This window comes from Zalophus californianus, chromosome 6, assembly GCF_009762305.2.
Source record: "Zalophus californianus isolate mZalCal1 chromosome 6, mZalCal1.pri.v2, whole genome shotgun sequence".
Taxonomy (NCBI): Eukaryota; Metazoa; Chordata; class Mammalia; order Carnivora; family Otariidae; genus Zalophus; species Zalophus californianus.
Window position 1 is genome coordinate 92,102,141 of NC_045600.1, and position 27,583 is coordinate 92,129,723.

General features: G+C 36.4%; 1 protein-coding gene across 5 annotated transcripts in view; it reads left to right on the top strand.

The window, feature by feature from the left end:
* AP4E1 (adaptor related protein complex 4 subunit epsilon 1) overlaps positions 1–27,583 on the top strand; it is a 119,859-nt gene that overhangs the window by 80,180 nt on the left and 12,096 nt on the right. For 4 of the 5 annotated variants that reach the window (XM_027570763.2, XM_027570762.2, XM_027570766.2 and 1 more), the window contains 11 exons: positions 868–1,027; positions 2,843–3,009; positions 5,957–6,030; positions 10,775–10,897; positions 11,217–11,326; positions 14,126–14,265; positions 15,638–15,750; positions 15,851–15,969; positions 20,159–20,461; positions 22,486–22,600; positions 26,000–26,123. In XM_027570763.2, coding sequence (XP_027426564.1) covers positions 868–1,027; positions 2,843–3,009; positions 5,957–6,030; positions 10,775–10,897; positions 11,217–11,326; positions 14,126–14,265; positions 15,638–15,750; positions 15,851–15,969; positions 20,159–20,461; positions 22,486–22,600; positions 26,000–26,123 — 1,548 coding nt within the window. The remainder of the gene's footprint in view (positions 1–867; positions 1,028–2,842; positions 3,010–5,956; positions 6,031–10,774; positions 10,898–11,216; positions 11,327–14,125; positions 14,266–15,637; positions 15,751–15,850; positions 15,970–20,158; positions 20,462–22,485; positions 22,601–25,999; positions 26,124–27,583) is intronic. The other variant, XM_027570764.2, reaches the window with a different exon arrangement.

Genomic DNA, 27,583 nt, shown 5'->3' on the forward strand with positions numbered 1-27,583 from the left:
ATTAGAATATAGGATTGTTATTTTTGTTTCTTGTGTGCTAGACATTATCTGTTACAAATTAAGTGTAGGGTTAGTGTATACTTTCCTCTTCAGTTTTTTTTTTTTAAGTTTTTATTTGAGAGAGAGAGCAAGCACAAGTGAGAGGGTTGGGGGGTGGGTGGAGAGGCAGAGGGAGTAGCAGACTCCCCACTGAGCAGGGAGCCTAATGCAGGGCTTGATCCCAGGACCCCAAGATCATGACCTGAGCTGACGGCAGACACTCAGCCCACTGAGACCCAGGTGCTCTTACTTTCCTCTTCACTGTAATGACATTTTTGAAACATGAGCTGGGCAAGGGGAAGAGTAACATCTTTTAATGTGAGTCTCCCTTTCTATTGCCCTGCCTCCCTAAAGTATTTGGAATATGCTTGCCCATGGTACAAAAAAAGAAATATTAAAAGGTAGAATGTGAATGAGATTTTCGATATTAATAAAGAGACTGTTTAATATTACTAGGCAGAATTACCTCTTATAGATTAGAAGTGTTGATTCTTTCCCAGTTTCTAGAGAGATAGCTTTCAAAAGTGGAATTAGAGAATTAAGGAGTTTGTTTTTCTTCCTTGTTTGTTCTAGTTTCAAATATAATAAATACATGCTTGTTACCAAAAATTATGTAACTAAAGATATATATAACGTGGGCAGTTAGTCTCTTGAGGTCTTACCTCTTGGAGATAACCACTTTTTATAGTTTGGTGGATTAGAATAAAATAATAAATGTATAATTCTTCTTATATAGCTGATATTTTGAAATCATCTCATCTACAGTCTTTTCAAACTAAATGCATGACAAGTCAGATGGTTTGTTTAGATTTTATTTTTTATCTTTAGAGAGATTATACGAAGAAAAGCTGTTCTGGCATTATATAAATTCCACCTCATTGCTCCTAATCAAGTACAGCATATTCACATTAAGTTTCGGAAAGCACTTTGTGACAGAGATGTTGGGGTCATGGCTGCTTCTTTGCACATATACTTTAGGATGATTAAGGTAAGTTGGAAATTTCAGGAGGTACTGAGTAGTTGCCATTAGAAAAATTAATTATGGAATTAAAAGAAAACTCAGATTTTTCAGTAAAATGCTTAATTAACATTTCAAGTTTTTACTGTTGACTTTTTAATATTAATTTTTGCAAGTTGTTTGATAGCATGAGTTGTAGGCACATTACAGAATTAGTCTGTTTTTTAAATGACTAAGATTTTTTGAGTTAACTAAAGGTGTATGGAAAAATAGCTATAGAAGAATATTGAAATTTGCAGATTTGCGGTTTTTCAAGCAGTGAACTTTTAAATTTTTAAAAAAAATATTTTTATTTATTTATTTTTAAAGATTTTATTTATTTGACAGAGAGAGAGACACAGCAAGAGAGGGAACACAGAGGGAGTGGGAAAGGGAGAAGCAGGCTTCCCGCCAATCAGGGAGCCCGATGTGGGGCTCGATCCCAGAACCCTGGGATCATGACCTGAGCCGAAGGCAGACACTTAACAACTGAGTCACCCAGGCACCCATAAAAAAAATTTTTATTTATATACCGGAGAGAGAGAGCACAAGCAGGGGAGGGGTAGAGGGAGAAGAAGCAGACTCCTCGCTGAGTACGGAGCCCAACTCGGGGCCTGGTGTGGGGCCTGATCCTTGGACTCTCTGATCACTTAACCATCTGAGCCACCTAGGTGCCCGAAGCAGTGACTTTCTTTTATACAACTTTATAGCTTATAGAAATGAGGAGAGCCAGTGGGGGTTGTGCAAGGTATATGGACTACAGTGTTGACTCCTTACATTATACTGTGTCAAATGAAAAAAGAAGGTTGAATGGTATGGTAAAATTTTCTAAATGGTGATACAGATTTACACTAATTCAGCCCCAGTGTATTGCCTGAAACCCTTTGTATGTTTTATATGTGTGTGAGAGACTCCATGAGTATTATATAACAAAATGGCATATGTTATTGAATTCAATTTACAATTACAGAATTGAAGCTTATCCTCATTTTTATGCATTGTGCTCCAAAATAGATTGGTATAAATAGATATTTCATGTTAAATCTTATTTTTCCTCTAATGTTTACTAAACTTTGAAAGAGCTATTATTTCCCTTCCAAAAATGTGCCCTTGATAATGAAATAAAAATTATAATGAAGAGTCTGATGTTTACTTTGAAGAATGTATATGTAATTTCCCCAGTCCAAGAGATTAGTCAGATAGATAAGCAAAGCACACTCACTCAGAAACACAGGTATGTTTAAATACTATAGGGTTAATTAATTTTTTAAAAGGCAGATGCACTGATCTGGGGAGGTTTGAATGGTTGAGTAGTCTTGACTGTGCCTTGTGCTCTTCCACCCAGAACACATTTAGATCGTTTACATGAGAAGTCTTTTGCAAATAAAGGTCGGAGATTGCAAACAGACCTTGATTTTTATCAAAAGTAGAAATAACACTGCCCCTTTTCAGTATGCCAGTTCTTTTCCTTTTTTGATATAATTGCTGATACTGTCTAGTAAAAGTTCTATATAAGATGTAATTATAAGAATTTATGAAATGTGATTAAGACTCTATGGGGACAAGTAGCTTTTGGTGGAAGCTTTTTGGGGGATGATAGCTTTGGATCAGGTAGCCAGAGTAGTTTCATCAAGGAAGAAATCAAACTAATTAGATTAGAGTACTGTTTCATTAAATGTGCACATGAAACTTCTAAGTGAACATATACTAAGTTAGATTCTGTATGGCATTTCAACCAGGTCTGTTTTATATTTGATAAGACATTATTATTAACAGAACATTTTTTGTTTTGTTTTTTGGGTATAGGAAAATCCATCTGGATATAAGGACTTGACGGGGAGTTTTGTAACAATATTGAAGCAAGTAGTTGGAGGAAAGCTCCCAGTAGATTTCAATTACCACAGTGTGCCGGCACCATGGTTACAAATCCAGCTCTTGAGAATACTAGGACTTCTAGGAAAAGATGATCAAAGGTAAACTATTCTAAGTAAACTTGATACCCTGATAGCCTGTCACCTAGAAGTTTCATAAGTCAGATTCTCCCATTGTTTAATTGTCTTAATAATGATAAATAAACCACTGTAAGAAGTACATAACAGGTTGCTAGGATAATCCTGGCTCTTTGCTTATCTAAGTCCTGCTCATAGGGACTTCTGAGGCTCCATATCTTTCATGAAGCCTTCTTAATCATTCTAGCTTAGGGATTGGGAAACTTTCTGTAAAGGGCCAGACAGTAAATATTTTAAGCTTTGTGGGCTGTATGTTGTCTGTTGCAACCATTCAAGCCTGCTGTTGTATAGCTCAAAAGCAGCCATAGACATTACATAAATGAATGAACATTGCTGTGTTCCAAAAAAACTTTATGGATGTTAAACTTGAATTTCATATAATCTTCATGTGTTGTGAAATATTATTCTTTGATTTTTTTCTCCCCAATAATTTAAAAATGTAAAAACCATTCTTATCCTGCAGCCATACAAAAACAAACATTCAGCCAGCATAGGCCTGCAGACTATAGTTTGCTGACTCTTGCTCTGGTTGGATGTGAGTCCTTCATCTTAATTCATTTGTCTGAGTTATCTTTTTAGCCAATACTTTCTATTAAACTTTTTATGGGTGTCTATTCAGTTATATATATCTTTTATAACTTTTTATTTTGCCATAGTTTTTCAAACTTACAGAGAAGTTGCAAGAAAGTACAAGAAGCTTCCTTATACCCTTTACATAGAGACATCAATTATTTGCATTTGTGTTATTATTCTTTCTCACTATATATGTGCATGTGTGCACACATATTTTAAAATTTTTTTCCTGAACTGTTCAAGAGCAAGTCCAACTAGATTTTAGTTCCCTTGAGAGCAAGGACCATGGCTTGAGTCCTTGATGTGTTTCTCTCTTAAGAAAATATATGCTAAAAAAAAAAAATTTGCTAATCAGTGTTTTCACTTTATGAAAGATGGTTCTTCTCTATGCAGTAGGGTACCTTCTAATTCCTTAGCGCTTTACAAAGGTATTGTCCTCTAGGCTCTTGCTCCTAGTAATGCCTTGTCAGTGTCATGTCAGTGTCCATCTGCCTGGAGCTCCTAATGAGAGCTAATTGGACTGTATCACTTCTGGTACTGCTATGTTACCTTTTCCTGTGTTTCGGAATCTCAATTCCTGACGAAATCTGAGTAAAAAAACTAGAGGTGATGGGAGTACATCTGCACATTACAAATGTTTGTCCTAATTTTATATAATCCAGCCTATCCTATTGTGTAGCTCTAGTTGGAGTTCACTGGAAGTCTGTTTTAAAATCATGAATTTCATAGTAATGCAACCAGACCTCACTTGTCTAAAAAGATCCAGTGATAATATGTTGTTTACTAAATTCATTAACTCATTCCTTTATGGATGAATTTGGGGAATACGTACAAAGTTACAAAGAATATGTATAAAGAGAGAGCTTACCTCCAGAGAGCTCAGTTGAATAGAATTAGGCTCAATGAAGTAAATAAAGAGTGGAACTCTTATGATGTTGTAGAACATTAGAATATTTTCTCCTTTGTCCTAACTCTGACATTTTATGTTAACACAAATCTTGTGTTTCTCAAGACATGCTTAGCTCAGTGTGGCAAAGTAAAAATGTTATTTTATAACAGATTCTAATGTATTTAATGAAAGAGCTAATTTACTGGAAAAGTCTTCTTATATTTATATTCTTTTATGTCTGTTGTTTGAATATTTTCTTGTGTTTTATAGCATTCTTAGTTTTAGGTTATTAATGTTGCTTGATCATGTCTGCAGATGTTTCCACATTTTCATGTGGTTAATTATGACTCCTACGCCAGACACTGGCTTTTAAAATTGAGAAACTAGACTGTAATCTAGGTGTAGTATTACCAAATTTGGGGCGGGGGAAGGGTTGTAATGTCTGCTTTGTGGTTATTGTCTGGAAAAAGTGCTTACACAATAAAATGAAGGATTTTAGAATATGGTCCTGGATTCTCACTGGATAGTTATACTTTAGTCAAGACAGAATAAAAGCACATGCACTTCAAATTAAATTTTATAGCTGTATATTTGGAAAAAAGAAATTTTCTGAAAAAGATGTAACATACATCATGTGTTATTTGTGTAGCCTCACATTATTTTGATCTCTTTGTTTTATAGTGTAGTTTCTCTGCAAGACTACTATGTGTATTGTATGTTGATGGTAGTTCTTTTTTCTATTCGTGCTTTTCGAATTTGTAAAACATAGACAGAAATGCCAGTTGAGAAGCCATAGTTTCACACTGACCTCTTGCAGAGGACTTTTCTAGGTTGGGAGGCAGAGTGCTCTACAAAGCACTGCATTTTCTTACAGTATCTACCTCAACCCAGTTACTGTAAATGTAATCAGTAAGCATAAAGGCATAGGTATGATACAAACCCATTTCACAAAATGTAATTTCTTTATATTTAACGTAAATGAAAGTTAAAATTTTTTTTCCAGAGAACCTGGTGCTGCTCAAAGAAAGACTAGTATTTGAATATTTTTTAAAGACTATGTGGTTACTGTCTGGAATAATCTGGATATGTGAGGTATTACTGTAGTAACTTGAAACAGGTAGCATATTTTATTATAAATAAAATTATAAAAGGTAGTATGTTCAACCAAACAAAAGCTTGATTCGTAGACTAGGTACAGGTAGAGGAAAGAGTTGATTGACTTAGGGATATCTCTCCATTGACTAGTCAGCTTTGATAAAGCAGGAAATTAAACTCAAGAAAAAGAACATATGGAATCTTGAAGAAGTGAAATTCCCATAGCTTCATAAAATGAATTTCTTTCACTTCTTTTCTGTAGATCCTCAGTTTTAAAGAGAGAGAAGTTTGAAAAACTGTTTTATTGAGTTATAATACTATAATTCTACTGCAAATAAAATATCTTTTAAACAGGACAAGTGAATTAATGTATGATGTTCTTGATGAATCCTTACGAAGAGCCGAGCTAAATCACAATGTCACATATGGTAGGTAACATATGTAAATGCTACTCTAATGATTATCAGTGTTTTTCAGGATTGTAACAAAATGCGTGTTAGAATACTATAAATTCCAAAAGAATTGTATATGTTAATTTTTAAGATGGTTCTTTGGGTTATTATTTTTCAGTGCAAGCATTAGATAACTAATAGAAATAATTTGAAATTATGGCATTGTTTTAAATGTTGACCTAAATTCATTATTAAAATTATCTCTCTCTTTTCTAAATATTTTAAAGAGAATTGTTTTTATATTGAAAGTATTCACTAAGGGTCTAATTGACTGTAAAGGTTAACACAGTAGATCTGTTCCGTACTTAGGAAGACAGTACTTAAATAAATCAGTCAACTAGTCATCAAAGGTTCCTTACATTTCTGTGTTTTGTCGGGTCCTGTGCAAGGTGCTTGGAGTACAGTTACGAATAAAACAGTATTATCATTGATCTCACAGACTAGATGGAAAGGGTCAGGTGGTGTAAATGTTACAGAGGAGAATTCTAGGGTGCTGTGGGAGAAAGAGCAGCTAGCCTTAGGTGAGAGAAAGAACAAGGACAACCGAAGGAACAGGAGAGTGTAGACAGAGATATATACGTGTGGGGCAGTAAATATGTAGGCGGTAGCTATATGTCACGTCCAGCTTTATAAAGCAAGTTAGTGATATGAGACGAGTAATTTGCGGGTGGAGGACTTAGGAAAGTAACTCAAAAACTTCCAAGCTTAATAGCCAGAGAGAGGAACTATTAGTTCTTTATTGATTAGTTTGAAAAAGCTCAGTAAAGAAATTGGGGTATTTGGAAATGTTCAGAAGCAAAGTAAAGCAGTTTGAATTTTGCATGCACTGGAGAAGAACAGTAAGGAGACATTGAGAGATTAACTCAGTGAGAAGTCATTTCTTAATCTAGTAAAATACTGTGAAGACCATTGTTCTTTCAGACAGTGGTAAACTGTGAATCTTTAAGGACAATGATTATAGAAACGTAGGGTGGACTAGAGGGCAGAGATTGCACTAGTTTAACTGTAAGAAAAATGCTTGACAAAGATGGAGTAGGAATAAGGAGAAAGGATTGCATGTGTAAGACTAGTACGAGGATGATAATATATATGATAGTAAATTGAGATGGTAAATTTTGTAGGATAGATTTATGTTTTGCATGAATAAATGGTAATTAAGGCAATAAAAGTGGCTTATTCACTTGTTCAACCAGCATTCATTGAAGGCTTACAGAACAAAAACTTGATTTGTAAACTAGGTACAGATTGAGGAAGGAGTTGATTGATTTATTTTTCTATGATGAGTCTGGGAGATTAAAGGAAAATGAGGTAGACACAGTCCCTGCCCTTATGAGTGTATAGCATAATGATGCCATTATGCTATAATATCCCATAATGATATTATCTAGGATCCTACTGTCTAACGAGAAGAGTCAGGCCAGAGGTAAGGATGATCCTTACTGGCAAGGTGGTTTGGCCAGGAACTGCCAGAAGCTCTAAAGAAGTGTCAGAGTCTTTGCAGGCAGCCAAGTAAAAAGTTTTTTTTGAGATACAATTAGCATGTAGGATAAGAGTTTAAAAGGCTCTCAAGGAATTCTGTTTAGAATCATTTAAGGATTTGCTTTTCTTTTTCTTACAGAAAGTTTTTGTTTTTGTTTTTTTGGTAATTGACATTTCAGCTTTAATTTTATTTTTTTGAATAGGTAATATATGCACATGGTTCAAAATTCAAAAGGTATGCAAAGGTATACAGTGAACAGTAATTGTCCCTTTGACCCTTACCACCCACCACCCAGTTCCCCTTCTTGGAGATAGCCACTGTTACCCATTCCTTTGATTTGGAGAATGCTGTATACCTGAGGAAATATTTTTTAATGTTCTCCACTAGGGCGTCTTTCCTTTATTAAGATTCCTGGGACCAACACCAACAGTTCGTTTCTTCGTAGGCTGTCAGTTCAGTGTTCACCTTGCCATGGAAACCTTATAGTTTCTTTTGTTTTATTTATTTCCTTTATTAAACTTTCCATTGTTAGGCTCCCCCCCTTTTTGTATTGATATGGTTTATAACTTACAGTGATTTTATCATTGGTAGACTTTTCTAGTAGTGCTAACATAAATATTTTTTTGCTTAAGAATGTGAATTTTAAATTATCAACTTCATAAGGGAAGAGACTGTGTCTATCCCAGTATCTGGCACTAGGTTAATCAATGAGTAATATGTTTTAATTGAATTAAAGGAAAAGAAGATTACTTTTATCAGTTGTCTGATTGAATTTTAGTCTTTATACTTTCTAAACCATATTTTTATGACAGCTCCATTATTACAACTTACCTTAAAGTTAAATCAAGACATAAATCACATCAAAGACATTTATTGACTACTGTTATGTACCAGGCATTGTACAAAGTGATATAGAGCATATGAAGAAGTGTAAAATACAATCTTTGTCTTCAAGGAATTTACAATGTAATGGGAGAAATAGCTTATTTATGAAAGCATAATACCAGTATAAGGTAGAATGCTAAGGGGTGGTGCAGGGAATAAATATTACAGGAGTCCAGAGGTGGTCAAGGTCACTGTGGGTCTGAGGACACACATAAGGATTTATTGATGTAATGAGGCCCTGAAAGGTAGGTAGGATTCAGATAGCCAGAAGGGAGGTCTAGGGGGTCTAGGCAGAGGGAACATGAGAGAAAGTGCAGAAGTGGGGATATTTAAAACTGCTTCAGAGAATACTGACTTACCAGCAGCCTGCATGGACCGTTCATAGTGGGAGCAGTGGAAAGGCCATGTTGCAGAGGTCCTCTTGTGGGAGCCAAATGAGTTTGGACTTTATACTATATAAATCCAGAGGTATGGAAGTTTTTTAGGCAGGGTACTGATAAGATGAGAGTAACATTTTTGGTAAGCTATTCAGTAAATTGGGAGAATTATATAAAATGGAGTACAAGGAACAGAACCATCAAAAGTAGATAGAAGTACACTTCCCTGTTTTTCCCACTTAGTGGATATTATATGTCAAATTAGCATACGACTCTGAAAGGTGGAGAAATGAAAGTAGACTGGTTAGGGACCTTCGGATGCAAGGAACAACACCATGGTGAGTACCCTGGGTTTTCTTTTTGCCTCATAGTTCCCAGACTGGGTACTGGAGAGCCAGCAACCTGGAAATGCTGACAGGCGCAGACAAAAATGCCCCAAGAAAAAAGCCTGCTGTCCTAGCCAAAGGACTGGCAAGAAAAGGGCAAAATAGCAAGATAGCAGTAGCTTCTCTATTCCAGCCAAGCATCACACACAGCAAATTATGTCATGGCAGAAAAGACTGAGTGGGAAGCCAAGATTTCCACGTCACCAGGTGTAACCAGCTTCCCAGCCCTCCACTGGACTTGTGGTGGAGAAGCCCAAGAGGAGAGCCAGAATTTCACCCCTGCCAGGTGCACTGTCAGTGGAGATGATGTGGGAAGCCTGGATTTCACATATTTAGGGATAGGAGGTTAACAAAGTACCTCTCCCCTCTTTGCTGGAGTGGTGTTAGAGGAAGCTGGTGGAGAGTCAGAGCCTTCACCTCTGGTCAGAGATACTCAGGCCACCCCAGCAGTGTCAGTGGAGGCCATGTAGGGAGCACTAATGAAGTAATGCCACTTTCTTTCCCAGGCAGGATAGTATCAGCGGATGTTCCCATCCCCTACCCAGAAGGAAACAAGGAGGCAGAGTGGAGAACCTGGGCTTCCACCCCCACTGGGTGGTACCCACATCTCCCTACCAGAGTGGGGTCAAGAGAGACTTACTTCATATGAAAGTAAAGTCCAGTCTGAAGGTTATGGGATCAGTGGAACTTCAAATTTTGTGCATAGCCCTACCCAAAATACATATGATAAAACCACAGTATCACATATGGTAGAATGTTACTAATTTTTAATTTGGTAATTTTTACTTGATGATATTTTGGTTAGGACCTGGGTTGCTCTGGAAGAGAAAACAAAACTTCATATCGTGTTTTTATGTTTAGAAATCTTCAGAAGCACTTTTTTGAAACTACTGTAGAGGGGAGGCAGCAGGGCGGCTTCTGTTTCATTTTGTGGACTTAGATTTTTGTAGAGTTGAGGAATAAAGGGACTTAGCTCCGGTGGAAAAATAATTTAAAAACCTGTTAAATTCTTTTTTCAGCTCATTTATGCCTAAGTTGACTAATAAATGCAATTTTCAAACTATTAATTTTACCTGTACTAGCTTTCCAGAAATCTTACAAGCATCTAAATAAGTTTTTAGATGAGTAATGAGAAGCTTTTGTACTAACACAATTTGATAGCAGGAGAGTTCCGAATGGGAGGAATCTGTAAAGGAAACCATGTCAGTTACAATAGAAAATGGAGCATCATTAAGGACAGGGGTTTTTTGTCTTTTTTTTTTTTTTTTTCCTAACCACTGCTGTATCCATATCATTACACCAATGCCTGGCACATAGGAGGTGTTGAGTAAATACTTGTTGCATGAATGAATTCATCATTTTTATCTATTAATATATAAATAATTCTCTTTCAGTTGTGCTGTGGTAACATAATCCTAATAACTCTGTAAACCTGAAAACAACAAAGTTCCTAACTTTGAAATTTTTTCATAAATAAGATTTTTTACTAAAACTGACCTTTTAATTAGTTTGTTTTGTTGTGAGTTCTATACAAGTATGTTTTTTATTATGCCTAAACATGATCCCTGATATTTTATATTTTCTTTCTCTAGCTATTCTGTTTGAATGTGTACATACAGTTTATTCTATTTATCCTAAATCAGAATTACTTGAGAAGGCTGCCAAGTGCATTGGAAAATTTGTTCTGTCACCTAAAATAAATCTCAAATATTTGGGTAAGATGATTAGATAATTTTTTAAAAAGATTTTACTTATTTATTTATTCGAGAGAGCGAGAGAGACGCTCACATGCACCCATGAATGGGGGGGGGGGAGCGGAGAGCAGAGGGAGAGGAAGAGAGAATTTCAAGCAGACTCCCTGCTGAGGGTGGAGCCCAACACAGGGCTCGGCTCGATCTTATGACCCTGAGATCATGACTGAGCCACCCAGGTGCCCCAAGATGATTAGATATTGACAGAAATTACAAAGAGAGCTCTTGAAATTTGCTGGGTATTTGTTTTCAGTCAATTGTATAATGTAATCTTTGTTTCTAGGACTGAAGGCTCTTACCTATGTTATCCAACAGGATCCCACTCTGGCTCTTCAGCACCAGATGACAATAATTGAATGCTTAGACCATCCTGATCCCATTATTAAAAGAGAGGTAAACTAGTATTTTGAATAGTATATGCAAAGTGTTAGAACTTTTAAACTTTTTTTTTGGTATTATGGAATCAAGTAGTGGGCGTTGTGTATGTGTGTGTGTGTGTATGTGTACACACGTGTATTTTAACTTTTGAGTATATTTTATTCTTTCTACTAAAATTTCAGGAGCTTTTCTAAAAAATCCTTGTGTCAGTAGCCTCACAAATGGATTTAAACTATGAGTTGGAGGAGTTAGGTTCAGTTACCTGTATGGACTCGTTAATATCTTTTTGGTTCAAGAGGAAAACTGAATCCTATTTCCAGATCTTTCTGTTAATACAACTTAAGGTGTAATTTATGACTGTTAATATTTTTTCATATTCTCCTTAACATATGTAAAGTGGGCTAATGTTTTCTATATTAAATATGTAGGAATATTGAAAGAATTAATAAAGACATCCCCAAAATTATTTGAGTTGCTTGGAAAGAAAGGGGTATAATTTACTTAATTTTTTTTCAACTTTTTCCTTTTGTAAAATAGCTTCATTGTCCACTTGGGTGTCTATATAAGTATTTCTGTTAATTTTCATTGAAGAAATCACTCTGTACCTTCATTTAAAATGGTATATGGGACCTAGTAGAGTAGATATTTTTATTTTTGATTTTAAAAATAATAAAGAATTGAACATCTTTAGATGTTATTGAACATCTAAATTACTTAAAAGCAATGAGTTAAAAATATTTATTGAAAGAAAACTATTTCATTAAGCAATTGTAATTTTAAAAGATAAGATTATACATTTTGAATTTTAAAAGGTGCTATTTTTGAAATAAAAATATTTTTGAGAAATTGTCATCTATCTATCTATCTATCTATATATATATATACGGGGGGTTTTTTGTTTTTGTTTTTTGAGATAAAGAACAGAGAGTGAGAGGCAGAGGGAGAGGGAGAGAGAGAATCTTAAGCAGGCTCCACACTCAGCACAGAGCCTGAGGCAGGGCTTCATCTCATGACCCTGAGATCATGACATGAGCTGAAATCCAGAGTCGGACGCTTAACTGAGCCACCCAGGTGCCCCATATTTTTTCTTTTTGCATTCATATTTTTAATCTTCTGAAAATTGTTACCTGCCTCAAATGAATCTGGGAAGTTTACAGATATACTAATTTCTATGTATAGGCATCATAGAAAAATGATACAGCACCAAAGGACAATAGCTAATAACTGTATGGCTCTTCCACTTTGAACAGATACAGAGCATGCATTTTCTTTGTGTGATTGGCTACTAAATTGAACAGAGTTGACTTAGGTACAGTTTTCTTATTGCTATATTTAATTTGGGGGCTCTCATTTAAAAATGAGAATCAAAGGGAAAATAAAGTTATCATGTCTGATCTGTTTAAAATGATCATGTCTGATCTGTTTGTGTATTACCTATAGTGAGAAAAGTAGTTTGAATTCTTTGGGGAAGATACTGAGTATCAGTGGTGTCCCAAGAAGGCCCTGTAGTACTGTCTCTTTGAATGCCACTGTCACATCTAACCTCTATAAGTAGTTGCATACCAAGAACTTTGGTCCCTGGGTATGGAGTGACCTGTTGCTTTGGACTGGGATTCCCTTTTACCTGGTTTTATTACCTTTGTTTCTTACAGGGAGAAAGAAGACAAGAAGGAGCTAGTATAAAAGACCTCTAGCCATGCAGTTCCTAAAACCATATCCCATACTGTCCTGAAAATGCCAAATTGTATGGTCTTAGAGTAGGAAATAAATTGGGTGTAAATTATCTAAAAATATATAGTTTAGAGTCTACAGGGAGCATGTCTGAGACAGCTAGATAAATTGAAAACTATTGATAAGGCGACCTGTGTTTTTATAGATTTTAAATGGAGTTAAATATAAACTGAAACAGTTATCTTTTGTACTTGAAATCCTGGCTATAAAGATTGCAAAATTATAAAGATCCCTGAAGGTATTTTGAACAAGTTTGACAAGTAGGGTATGTGGACATTCTCTTGCAGCTAATGTTGTTGATCCTAAAATACCAGTAAATGATACCTTCTCAGTACTGCCCTTGGTCTCATATTGATTTCTGGGAGTTATAATATTTTTAGAACCTTAATGTAGGGCCTCAGAAAGCCCAGCCAAATGGGAGCTTACTGTGGTACTGGTCTTCCTTCATCTTACTTGAAGAAGCAAGAAGTATATTCCTGAGCACTGAGAAGGTGGCTATAACATGGTTTTTCCTTGCTGCCTGAGATTCTGAACATAGGCCTTGCTAATAACGCTTTGAAGCACTTGAGCCACCAACCTTTGTCTGTCCCTTAGAGGCCATTTGCCCTCAGCTGACAAACCTGCTCAAGGGCTGTTTTCTATTGTTTGGGTAGTTTGGAAAATACAGTTTGCAAGACTGGATTTTTTATGTGTATGTATGTATGTGTATATACGTGCACATACAGGCATAAGTAATGTAGGTTTAGGAAGCTGTTCTATTTTTTATAGATTATATGCCTTTTAACTTTTTAGTCTTTACACGGCCTTTTATGTAGAAGTAGTCAGATTATACTTATTAAGATCAGTAGAAGGCTTTTAGACTTTGAAATTGATCATAATTAATTTTTTTGACACTAGATTGGTTCTACCTAAGTTCTATTTCAGTTAAAATGTGCATTTCTTTAACACCTGTTAACCGACTGCCCAGTTGATCTATGCAAAAATGGGAGAATCAACTGTATTATAAACCTGTATATTGCTGAATTTATTGGAGTTATCATGCATAGTTTTATAATTCTGTTTTTATTTCTCTTTCTTAAATAGACTCTGGAGCTTCTTTACAGAATTACTAATGCACAGAATATAACAGTGATTGTCCAGAAAATGCTTGAATATTTACATCAGAGCAAAGAAGAATATATTATTGTCAATTTGGTTGGCAAAATAGCTGAGCTTGCTGAGAAATATCCTTTGTTTAGACCATGGATCATGAATACCTTTAGAGAGGGAGAAGCACACTCACTGCTGAGTAGGGAGCCTGATGTGGGGCTTGATTCCAGGACCCTGGGATCATGACTTGAGCCAAAGGCAGATGCTTAACTGACTGAGCCACTCAGGCATCCCAGTGCCACCTTGTCTTTAACTTTGCTTCATACTTAGTTTCTTTTCTGGTAAAAGTTCTTGTTTTGCAGGGGGACCTTGGGAGTAGGGATCAGCATGCTAAAATTTATCCTCTGCACTGTTGTGTATACTGGAAATTGTCACAGTAAGGTAGTTGGGAACTCCATTCACATGTCACCTTTCTTCACATTTGCTTTTTAAAAGAGTAACTTTTTTTTTTTTTTTTAAAGATTTTATTCCTTTATTTGAGAGAGAGAGAATGAGAGAGAAAGCACATGAGAGGGGGGAGGGTCAGAGGGAGAAGCAGACTCCCCGCTGAGCAGGGAGCCCGATGCGGGACTCGATCCAGGGACTCCAGGATCATGACCTGAGCCGAAGGCAGTCACTTAACCAACTGAGCCACCCAGGCGCCCTAAAAGAGTAACTTTGAAGGTCACGAGGAGATCCCATTCTTTTTAAGGTGTCTGTTATTTATTTATTTATTTATTTATTTTTTATTTTAAAGATTTTATTTATTTATTTGACAGAGAGAGAGCACAAGTAGGCAGAGCGGCAGGCAGAGGGAGAGGGAGAAGCAGGCTCTCCGCCGAGCAGGGAGCTGGACGCGGGGCTCGATCCCAGGACCCCAGGATCATGACCTGAGCTGAAGGCAGCCGCTCAACCGACTGAGCCACCCAGGCACCCCAAGGTGTCTGTTATTTAAATCTAAGAAAGAGTAAATGCACAGTGTTAATCCACTTGTCTTGGAAATTGCTTAAGTATAGCTTTGTCCTAGCCAGTGCTGTAGCTCTATCCAGCAGGATGATAGAATTTTAGAACTGAAGCGGAACAGATTAGAAAAGAGGTTAAACAGTTTGTTCAGGTAGACACACCACATTTAGCCTCTTTGAAGTGTAGATCATTTTCCATTATTTGTTAGTCAGCTGGAACATTTCTTTAAATTATTTCACATTTATTTATTGGATGCTTAGTTATATACAAAGAATAGTGCTAGATGAAGCAGCATGAACTTAGTTTATTAAGCTTATTAAATAAGCTTTTATTGAGCACCTATTTTACATAAAACTGGAGTATAGAACAATTTATTGGCAGAGGTTAAAAGCAAAAATGACAAATTAGGATGGGTTGGGGGTTAATCTTTAAAAGGTTGATGCAGAAAAGATAATTTTAAGAAGTGGCATTTGGAAGTGTACTTGTTCTTAACACTGTGGACACATATGCCCCTGATAATGCATGGTTTATTCAGACAATGAATGCTGTGTTTTCAGTGGGAGGAGATGTCATGCATCCTGATATTCCCAATAACTTTATGCGACTGCTTGCGGAAGGTTAGTAAATTACTGCATTCTGTAAAATAGAGATCCAAAAATTAAATGTTTTCTTAGAGAATTTAGTGGAAGTTAAGATGATGTATCAATTTCTTTGTAGGTTTTGATGATGAAACAGAAGACCAGCAATTAAGGCTTTATGCAGTTCAGTCTTATCTCACTTTACTAGATGTGGAAAATGTGTTCTATCCACAGAAATTTCTTCAAGTTATGAGTTGGGTAAGCAAAGTACCTTAGATCATAAGTATTTATAATATTTTTTATAAAACCAAATACTAACGATGTATTTCCCTCAGAAGTCATTCAGTTCTACTCTGCTGACTCCAGCTGTCAATTTTCTTTCCCAGTGGCTAGTTTCTGTCACTTAACTATCTACTTGTCTGTTCATTCTCCCTGCCATCTCACTTGTCTTGGTCTTTTAAGTATAGATAGTTGGTTAAAAAACTGTTTGTGTCTTCAATACATTTGTCATGTTTTCTGTGTGAATGTTAGAATATGTGAACACCATGTATCTGTGTTATATTAGTTTTCTGTTGCTGTATGTTACCACAAACTTAGTGCTTAGAACAACAGAAATTTATTATCTTACAGTTTCTGTGGGTCAGAAGTCGAGGCATGGCTTAGCTGGGTGCTCTGCTTAGGGACTCTCAGAGTTGCAGTCAGGGTGTTGGCTGGGGCTGCTGTCTCATCTGAATCTTGACTGGTGAAGGATCCACTTCCAAGCTTATGTGGTTGTTGGAAGAAATCAATTTCTTGCAGGTGTAGGACTGAGGGTTTGAGGTCCAGATTGTTGACTGTAGGCTACTCTTAGCTCCTAGAGCTGCCTTCAGTTTCTTGCATGTGGGCCTCCTGACATGCCTCCTTGCTTCATCAGAGCCAGCAAAGGAGGAGATCATCTCTTTGTAAGAAGAAGGTCATATTTTATGTGATATAATCATAGGTAATTGCACTCATACCATCACCTCTGTGTATTCTTTGGTGTGCATATGGGTGAGTTTCTTTAGGAGGAGATCTGGTGAAGTACAACTACTGGATCATAGGATATACATACTTTAATATTTTATACTTTGGCCAAATGTTAGCATGTTAACTTAAACTTTACCCAGACTTTTATTTAAGATTTTTTTCTCAACTACAGGAAAGTTGAAAGACTAGTATAATAAATACCTCTATACTTTTCATCTGTATTCCCAGTTAATATTTTTAACCACCTTTGCTTTACTGTATCTATATCTATATGTAGATCTACCTAAATACAGTTTGTTTTGCTGAGTCATTTACAATAGAGTTGTAGACATTATGACACTCCATAAAAAATTCAACGTGAATCTTCTAAGAATGACTTGTCCTGACATAGAACCATTATTACACTGGTAATAAGAAATGTAACATTAATCCATTAATATCACTTAATATATAGTCCGTGTTCACATTTATCCATTTGTCCAAAAAAGGTCTCTTATGGTTGTTTTTCTACTACTCCCAATCCTGGATCCAGTCAGGATTCACAGATTGCATTTGGTTGTCTTTTTAGCCTCCTTTATTTTATACTGACCCTCAGTTTCTTTTTGTTTTCATGACAGTGATTTTTTGGATGAATACTGTTGACTTACAGAATATCCAGCATTCTGAATTTGCCTCATTATTTCTGGTTTGGTTAAACATTTTTAGCAAGAATACTACATCAACAATATATACTTTCCACTGTGTCATTAGGACGCATATAGTATCAATTCCTGTAGTCATTGGTGATTTTAAGTTTCATTGTTTGGTTAAGATGATGAATTTTAGATCTCTCCATTGTAAAGGTGCCCTTTCTCTTGGAAATTTATACCTAATCTGTAAGGTGATTCTGTGTGGCTATGCATGAACATCTTTTCCTCAACTGCCTTTCACCAATGGTTTTAGTATTGGTAATCCTTGCCTAAATGGCTTATTGTATTGGCAGCCATTTCTTTTTTTCCTCCATGTCACTCTGTATATTTATAGTGCTTTTACTTCTTTCTATAACATACCGATTCTGTACAAGTTTTGTTAGATTTATGCTTAAGCATTTCATTTTCTTTAGAGCAGTAGTAAATAAGTTGTATTTTTAATTTTGGTTCCCACATGTTTGTTGCTAGTTTATTTAAGTACAATAGATTTTTGTATTTTGATCTTGTCTTTGCAATCTTGCTTTGCAATCTTTGCAACCTTGCTGAACTCACTAATCTAGGATTTTCTTTTTTTTGTAGATTTCTTGAGACCTTGTTAAGAATTTTTACATCTCTGTTCATGAGTTTTTTTTCTACGCTGTTGGTTTGGTTTTGGTCTGAAGTCAGGAATGTTCTTTCCTCCTCCATGTTCTGGAAAAATTGTATAGAAGAGTGTTGTTTAATTTTTAAGTGTTTGGAAAATTTCCTGTTACTGATTTCTAGTTTGATGCCATTGTTGTCAGAGAAAATACTCAGGAATTCAGTTCTGTTAAGTTTGTTGAGGTTTGTTTTATGGCCCAAGTAATGTCTTACTGTATGTTCTGTGGGTGCTTGAAAAGAATGGGTATTCTGCTGTTGTTGGATGGTGTGTTCAATAAATGTTGATTAGATTCTCTTGGTGATGGTATTGTGACACAAGTGTTGAGATCTCTAACTATGTGGCCTCCACTGACACTGTGAAGGGGTCATCTCGCTATGGCTGAGCAGTGGTGAAAGTCCTGACTCTCCGCTAGGCTTCTCTTGACACCACCCTAGTGGAGGTGGGGAGGAGTCCCTCTTTATACCTGGGTAGAGGTGAAGTGGCTTCATATGTGGTCTTCATGGACACTGTGGAGGAGTGGGCCTTTCTACAGCTTGGTGGGGATGAAAGTCCTGGCTCCCCACCTGGTCTTCTCTGTCACCACCCTTGTGAGGGAAAGGGGGTGCCTCTTACAGCTTTGTAGGGGTGGAAGTCTTGGCTCTCTGCTCTGCCTTTGCTGACTGGGTGGGTCTATGGTTTTTCTTCTGTGTAGTGCTTGACTGGAGTAGAAGGGTTATTGTCTGAAAGTTTTCTGGGCTCTTGACTCTTTGGCTAGAGGACAGGCTTTTCTTGAGGCCCGTTTGTCTGCGCCCATTGGTGTTTCCAGGTTGCTGGCTTACTAGAACCCAGTCTGGGGTTTATGAGGTATCAGATAACCCACTGTACTGTCCCAGCGTCCTTAGCAGTCAGCCTTCTTTTCTCCACCTATCGGTGTCTTTGTTTGTTTGTTTTTTTTTTTTAGATTTTATTTATTTTTTTGACAGAGAGAGACACAGCGAGAGAAGGAACACATGCAGGGGGAGTGGGAGAGGGAGAACAGGCTTCCCATGGAGCAGGGAGCCCAATGCGGGGCTGGATCCCAGGACCCTGGGACCATGACCCGAGCCGAAGGCAGACGCTTAACAACTGAGCCACCCATGCGCCCTGTTGGTGTCTTTTTATGTATGTTTTATATATAACATCAAGGGTTTTTAGGTGTACTTACTGGGAAGAATAGGGGAAAATGCATCTACTCCATCCTCCCATTAATTTTTGAACTGGGATTTAGATTACTGGCTTTTCTAGAGCTATCTTCCATCTTACTAAACCACACAAAAAATTATCTTGCTACTTTGAAGATTGAACTTATTTAGTTCTATTTATTTTTCCTCCTGTTCTTGTTACTAGCTATAAATTTTTCCTTCCCTATCACCTCACCTCCCCGTTTTTTGTTTTTTTTTTTCCTGCTGATGCCAGTGTTACAGTAAAGACATGAAAATACTCCATAAGTAGCACTTAGGAAAGATCTCACACTCTATGAATTATCAGTTTATTAATGATTCTTAGGCCAGTAGGATTATTTATCACCTAAATAAGTTAGATGTAAGAAAAAAGATATGTAACAGATCAGTGTTCCTCAGAGTTTCTTCTGTGGATCATCTATATCAGAATCAGCTGATGCTGATTCAAAATGTGTATTGTAGATCCCCACCACAGACATACTAACTGAGAATATCTGGGGGTAGAACCTAGAAAGCTGTATTTTTATGAAATACCTCAGGTGACTCTCATGCATATTAGCATGTGCGGACCCCTGGTTTAAGTGCTTATTGCAAAATAAGTAACAGAGTGTGGACATGCGTGTAAAAAGCAATAACCAAACCTGAAAATCAGAAGAAAGTGAACTTGTAAAGGTATGCTGCTTTATATATTGTTAATGATAAAGATGTGGAAACCTTTTTGTATTGACTTCCAATTCTTATATAATTTTGAACCTAAAATGTGTAATTTTATCCTTATGTAATAATTCTCCACGAGAGTATGTTTAATCTAGAGTAAATTGACTCCAGCAGTAGCTACTTGGTTTGGATTTCTGAGTACAATTTGCTGTGTAACTTGATATTTCTGTATAAACATCTCTTTGTTTTACTCATAGGTGTTAGGGGAGTATTACTACCTCTTAGATAAGGACACACCAGAGGAAGTCCTAACCAAGCTCTACAAGTTACTTATGAATGCCTCGGTTTCTTCAGAAACAAAAGCCTGGTTAATTGCGGCTGTTACCAAGTTGACATCCCAAGCACACTCTTCTAACATAGTTGAGAGATTAATCCAGGAATTCACCATATCTTTGGATACTTGTATGAGACAGCATGCATTTGAATTAAAACACTTACGTGAGAATGTGGAACTTATGAAGAGCTTGCTTCCAGTTGATAAGAGCTGTGAAGACATGGTGGTAAGGCATCTGTATTTTAGCTTTGTAAAAATCGCATTGTCTGTAAACAGAATAATTCTTGCATTTGTGATGTATCTGGAGTATATCAAAATACAATTTCCATAACACACTGAAAATGAAGGTTGGTGTTTTTCTCATATTAGTATGAGAGAGAATTTGAGAGGTTCAGGTCAGTAGTGATCCCGAATAGTTGGGACTAGAGGAATATATCTTCTGGAGAACTGTAATGAAGGCATTTATATCCAGTGACAATTGCTTTTAACATACGGTAATTCAAGAATTAAACGTTTTTAGTCTACTTTGAATTTTTCTAAGATGTCATTTAATTATTACTGTGTTTTCTTTGAGAATGTAAAAAATAGTTCTCTGTTGCATTTTGTCCTCCTAGTATCTAAGATCTTTCCCACTTTGGAACCTGATCACCCACCTTTTCTTCTCCCACCTTGCTTTCAGCTGCCACCCTTTTTAACCTAATGGGGCTCTGAGTGTATACTGGTCTCTCCCCCAGACTGGCATAAATTAGGAAGTTGCCAAAAGGAAGCCAGATTTGTACAAGTTTTTATTTGTCAGATGTCCTATAGCTGAGAAAGAGGAGAGGAGGGGTAGCATTCCCACTAATTTTGACTCAGATTTTCATGGCTTGTATTCATTTTGAACCTTTGTTCATTGGTTCTTTCAGATAGCTCCTCAAAGGCAGAGGCCTTTTTCAGGTTTGGTAGGCATTCCAGAGACATTCATTGAAATGGTGAATAAATACGCTACACACAGTATTAAACTAGGAAGCAACCTGTTTCCTCTTCCCTGCAGTAGAAGATAGTGATGATGACATAGCTTCATTTCATAAGAATCTTACTGAAACTAAACCTTTCCAGATTCAGAGTATGACTTGCTGGTTAATTGTTGAGATTCACCTGCCCTTCTCATTATCTGAGCTGTTAACCGTACACTTGGCTAAAGCAGGAGAAGCAAACCTGTGGCTTCTGAAGCCACTGCTGCCATTTCCTTTTGTGTAGATCTCACTCTTTGCTCACTTTTTCTTTTCTCCTTTTCCCCTTACTCTTTCTTCATCTCATTTCTTTTCACTTAATCATTCTCTCATACCTTTCTATTCGTGCTGAAATTAAATAATTTTCCATAGATTTGTGAAAAAGCATTTTCAGGTAGAAGAGAACAGGATGGTTAAATCAAAGGCACTGTGGGAGTCGGAATAATGGCCTCCCCACGATGTGCACACCTTTATGCCTGGAACCTTACATGGTCACAAGGACTTTGTAGATGTGATTAAGTTAAGGATTTTGTGATGAGATTATCTTGGGTTGTCCAGAAAGCATGATCACAAGAGTTCTTATAAAAGTGAGGAAAGAGTCAGAGAGGAGAAAGCCAACTAACAATAGAAGCAGAGATGGGAGTGATGTGGCTACAAGCCAAGGAATGGTGGTGCCTTCAGAAACTGAAAGATAAGGAACTTACTCTCCCTTTGAGTCTCCAGAAGGAACTAGCCTTGCCAACACCTTATTTTTAGCCCCCAGCAGCAAACTAATGCAGACCTGTAGCTCCTGGTGTAGGTGTCTCTTCTCTAGTAGGCTACAGTTCTCCCATCCAAGTACTAACCAGGCCCGACCCTGCTTAGCTTCCGAGATCAGACGAGATTGGGCACGTTCAGGGTGGTATGGCCGTAGACTAGGTTACAATTCTCATGAGGGTGGGAACTGTCTTTGTCTCAGTCATAGCACCTAACATATGATGGTCTAACATATTGGATGCTCAGTTTATTCTGCAATGCAGTGAAATTGATCACAACTACAGATGACTTACATTGTTACATTCTTAGCTAACTGTGAATATAGATGTTTTAGAAAGGTAGAGAGTTTGGTAGCACTTGGTAGCACTTTTGAATTGAAGTTCAGTTTTACACTTAAAAATTATTTTTGGGACATATGGATTAAAATTAGTTATGTGAGTATACAGTTTACTGTTTAGGGTAAATTTTTTAAATTTCTAATTTTTGCTTCACTTTAATACAGGTAGATGCTTCTTTATCTTTTCTGGATGGTTTTGTGGCCGAAGAACTTAGTCAGGGGGCAGCACCTTATAAACCTCACCACCAACGGCAGGAGGAAAAGCTTTCTCAGGAAAAAGGTAATTTTTCATGGGTCTGTAACAAGCTAAATTGTAGGGACATAATTTTTATGCAATTGATATTATAGTCATGTAGTATAAATAACTGAGGATGTTTACTTTTATCACCTCTCCTTAAATCTGCTTGTGACTTGTTTACCCTGGTTAGGTCTTTGGATACCCAGAAAAAAGAAGTTAGCCCAGAGATATTCCCAAAGTCATAGGCTCCATATACATAAGTGCCTAAGATAGCCATTCTGGAATTTTGAAAGAACTCGAAGGTGGAATTATCATGTTGGGTCACTGTGCTAGACAGAGGGCTGATAGTTATTTACATGAGTGTATCTGTAGAAAAGTTTGAAAAAATATCTGGTCACCATGGACTTGCGAGTTTCATTTTCATTCTGAGCAGTCTTATATAAACTGTTAGAATGCTTCCTCCAACAAAATATCTGATCAGTGAAGTTAGAAACAGCTAAGAAAAGAAAGAATAACTTTACATTTCAGAAATGTAGCCTGTCAGGGAAAGATGCCTGTCATGATTTTGGTAAAGTGGAAATCACTGAGATGTTTGGATGACGGATGGGAAGTACACATATGAATAAAGAGAGACCACTGAATATTATCTTTGTAGGAGTTCAGAATGGTAATACTGAGAAGTTCAATGCTGAAAGCTCTTTTTCTCCCCATTTATCATCTAATGATTTTGTTGAGTACTCTCCAGGCTCTGTGGTAAGCATATGAGTACAATTAACTGGTTGATCTTAAAATGACACCGGAAAAGTATAAGTTGTAATTCAGCCATTTACTTCCTTCTCCTGACTCTTTCTGCATACTGTTATTTTCCTCCTGCTCCCTACACACACATGAACTCTTACATGTCTAGTTAACTTTTAAAAAAATCTTTGGCCCTTCCAGTCATTCACCTCTGTAAAGATCTTGGGAAATTTTCACTGAAGAATGAAAATAATGTGGTTTGAAGTTCATTCTCAGCCTCGAGCCTTTCCAGGCCTTCCTTAGATGACAGTGCTTAATTCTGTTGTCTCAGGTTTGGAATTTTATCTGTCTCCAGATGCTGTCCCCTTCTATGTCTAGTTTTTTTTTTCTCTCCACTCTTAAACTCTGCCTGTGATTTTGAATTCTTTCTGCTCTTTGCTTAAACTCTATCTTTACTTGATCTTTGGCTTAAACTTTTTTTACTTGTGCATAGGAAACATTTCTTGAGCTCTTCACTGCTACTTTGTTAACACAGAGGCTTGATAACTGTCACAGATGGTATTAAAAAGAGGTCAGAATGGGACAGAAAGTTAAACTACATGATTGAAAAGGTTAAAATGGGAGGATTTTCTAGTTGAAAAGGACCTTGGAAGGATTTAGAGAAGTGATTTCTTGTTTTTTTTTTTATTATGTTCAATTAGCCAACATGTAGTACATCATTAGTATTTGATGTAGTGTTCAGTGATTCATTAGTTGCATATAACACCCAGTGCTCATCACCACACATGTCCTCCTTAATAACCATCACCCCCCCTCTTCTGTAACCCTCAGTTTGGTTCCTGGAGTCCACATCTCTCATGGTTTGTCTCCCTCTCTGATTTCTTCCCATTCAGTTTTCCCTCCCTTCCCCTGTGGTCCTCCGCACTATTCCTTATGTTCCACATATGAGTGAAATCATATGATAATTGTCTTTAGAGAAGTGATTTTCAAACATGATTATGAATCAGAATCACAGAAGTTTTAAAAAATGATACAGATTTTTGAGCCCTTCTCCTGTATTTTTTGTTTCTGAATCTCTGAAAGCTTGGCCATATGTGGGAGATTCTACAAAGTCATCTTGATCCTGGTTATCAGATCAGCATTTGGAAACTGCTGATTTAACCTGAACCCTTCACTTTACAGACAGAGAAGTTAAGGTCTAGTTCATGTACCCAGTTAATATCTGATGTATATCAAGAACTCAGTTCTCCTGGTTATTAAGTAGCCTGTTATTTTTTTTCTACTGCATATTGATTTCTCATCTATATCATTCTTTTAGATATAGAATTTATTTATTCTATCCTAAACTAATTTATTTAATTCTCTTTGGATTAGGTGCTGTTTCCTTTGGAGGAGACAGTATAATAGAATACTTGAGAGTGAAGCTCTAGAACCAGGGTATCTGATTTCTTATCTGGCTCTATCATTTTTCCTATTTTTGTAATCTTTGGTAAGTTTGTGGTAAACTGCCACAGTTTCTCTTTTGTAAAATGAAGATAATAATTAGAGAAGTTCACATTTATATTTTATAAGGTACTTTTTATGATTTAAGAAGGTCCTTTGTATTATAATCCAAATAGTACAAAAAGATAAAAATATGCCAGTTAGGATTAGGTATAGCTACATAGCATATTAGAAAACAAATAAATAAAATGTGTCCTTATACAAGGCAGAAAATTACTGCTCTTTCCCATTAAAGAAATTCCAGAAATAGGCAACCTAGGATTGATGATGGCTTCATGAATATAAAGGAGGAAGGGAGAGAAGAAAGCTTTTTTTTCTTCCAGGGAGAGTCCTCCCAGAAATTGTGCACAGAATGTGTACATAATTTCATTGGCCAGAACTCAAGCACATGGCAGAGGAGTCTGGAAATGTCATTTCTTTTCTGGGTGGTCATGTACCTAGCTAAGAAGCAAGAGTTCTGTTACTTAAAAGAGGAGAATGGATATTGGCATCGCTCTACCACAATAAACAATATGAATTTTTATGGCTCTTGATTGAATTCATTTGGGTATACAGGTTCAAAGGAATCTGAACCTGAGTAAACCTTATTCTTTACAGTAAGGGACATTTCACATTGAGGGCTCCATTAGTCCATTCAGTATAGGAATGTGCCTAAGAGCATTTTGTTAAGCAAAAACACAGTTATCTCTTCATTCATCGCTCATTAAACATTTTTGTCTGGGAGCAGCAAGTTTTTAGTGACCTGGTTTATCAGTTATCTTTCCTAATTGGTGTTCCTTTAGCTTCTAAGGGAGGTGAAAAGATAAAAGTGAAGTATCATTTGTCTTTGATCAACTAATGGCTTGTAGACAGTAGTCGACATTCAATAAATCATAGCTACTTTATTATTATTACTGTAATTATTTGATTAGATCATCTCCAGAGTCCCTTCCAGCTTAAAAATTGTCATTGGAGGCATGTCTGGCCAGCTCAGTTGGTGGAGCGTGTGACTCTTCATCTCGGGGTTGTAGGTTTGAGCCCCACGTTGGGTGTAGAGGTTACTTACAAAAATAAAATAAAAAATTAAAAATTGTCATTGGATTCTAACCTTTAGTTATTTTATTTCAGTAGTGAATGGTACCTTTGATAATTCCTGCTTTTCCCCCCTAACTTTTGCTTTGATTTTAAATATGAACTTCTGTTATTGTTTTGAAATTCTAGTTCTCAATTTTGAACCATATGGACTCTCCTTTTCTTCATCTGGCTTCACTGGACGACAGTCTCCTGCTGGCATTTCTCTTGGTTCAGATATATCTGGGAATAGTGCAGAGACCGGGCTGAAAGAGTAAGTTCCTTTCTTTTTTTTTAAATTTTTATTGTTATGTTAATCACCATACATTACATCATTAGTTTTTGATGTAGTGTTCCATGATTCATTGTTTGTGCATAACACCCAGTGCTCCATGCAGAACGTGCCCTCCTCAATACCCATCACCAGGCTAACCCATCCCTCCACCGTCCTCCCCTCTAGAACCTTCAGTTGTTTTTCAGAGTCCATCGTCTCTCTTGGTTCATCTCCCCCTCCGACTAGAGTAAGTTCCTTTCTTATTAAAACCAAGAACATAGGAGTATTTAAATGTCTTTAAATGTAGTAGCATCCCTGAAAGCTGAATTCTGCATGGTCTGTTTATTGCTTTTAAGGTGTTGATGTTGTACAAGAGAACTAGTAAGAGAGCTTGCTTACTTCCAAGACAGCATAATGTATATAGACTTTACACATAACAATGAAGTGTGTGTTATTACTGTGTATTGTGTGTATGTATGTGTATGTATATATTATGTGTCTTATACACACATTTATACATACATTTGTACATATGTATACACACATATATACACATACATTTTTTAAAGAAGTATGTGAGAATTTTTTTATACAGGTGAATATTCAGCGTATCATTCTACATTCCTCATAATCTTCTACAACCATTTCATTGGAAGATTGACAGTACAGAGATGAACATAAAATAAGATGACTGACTTCATATAAGTAAGCTGTATACTTTGCTCAAAATGCTTCCAGAGCTTCTTTCTTGCCACGGTAAAAATTGGTGATACATGTGGAGCGAAATCTTCAATCTTTTTAGGTAGATTTTTATTTTGGAAATATAAGTTAATTTTAGAAACATGATTAAGTTAAAAAAGTGAGATAATATATATAAAGGGCCTCATAAAATCCAGTGCATAGTAAATGATTGATACGTGGTAGCTGCTACTATTAATACTAATTGTCATTGCCATCATTATCAATACCCAAAAGCTGAGTTAACCAAATGAAATTAGTGATCACTCTAGATAATTTTGGTTATTGATGTGACATGAAGTAATGAAAATGGCTTCCTTGTTTGTGAAGAAGCTTCTAAAAGAGTTAAAAAAACTTTTAAAAAAATTTTATTTTAATTCCAGTGTAGTTAACATGCAGTGTTACATTAGTTTTTGGTGTACAATATAGTGATTCAACAGCTCCATATATTATTCAGTGCTTATTAAAAAATGTTTTGAGTAGTGGCAGCTTTGTTGGAATAAATGTAATAAAATCTCAAAGGTGGCAACTTTGAAAGATGACAGTTGAATTTTGAGTCCTCATATGTTCATTATGGAGTCAGTCACTTTATTTTATGTTCATCTTTGTATTTGTCAGTCTTCCATCACGATGGTTGGAAGAAGTATTTACCAGAAGACTGACACATAGATTATAAGGAATATAGGATAATATACTGAATGAAATTCTCTTAGCCTTTTTTC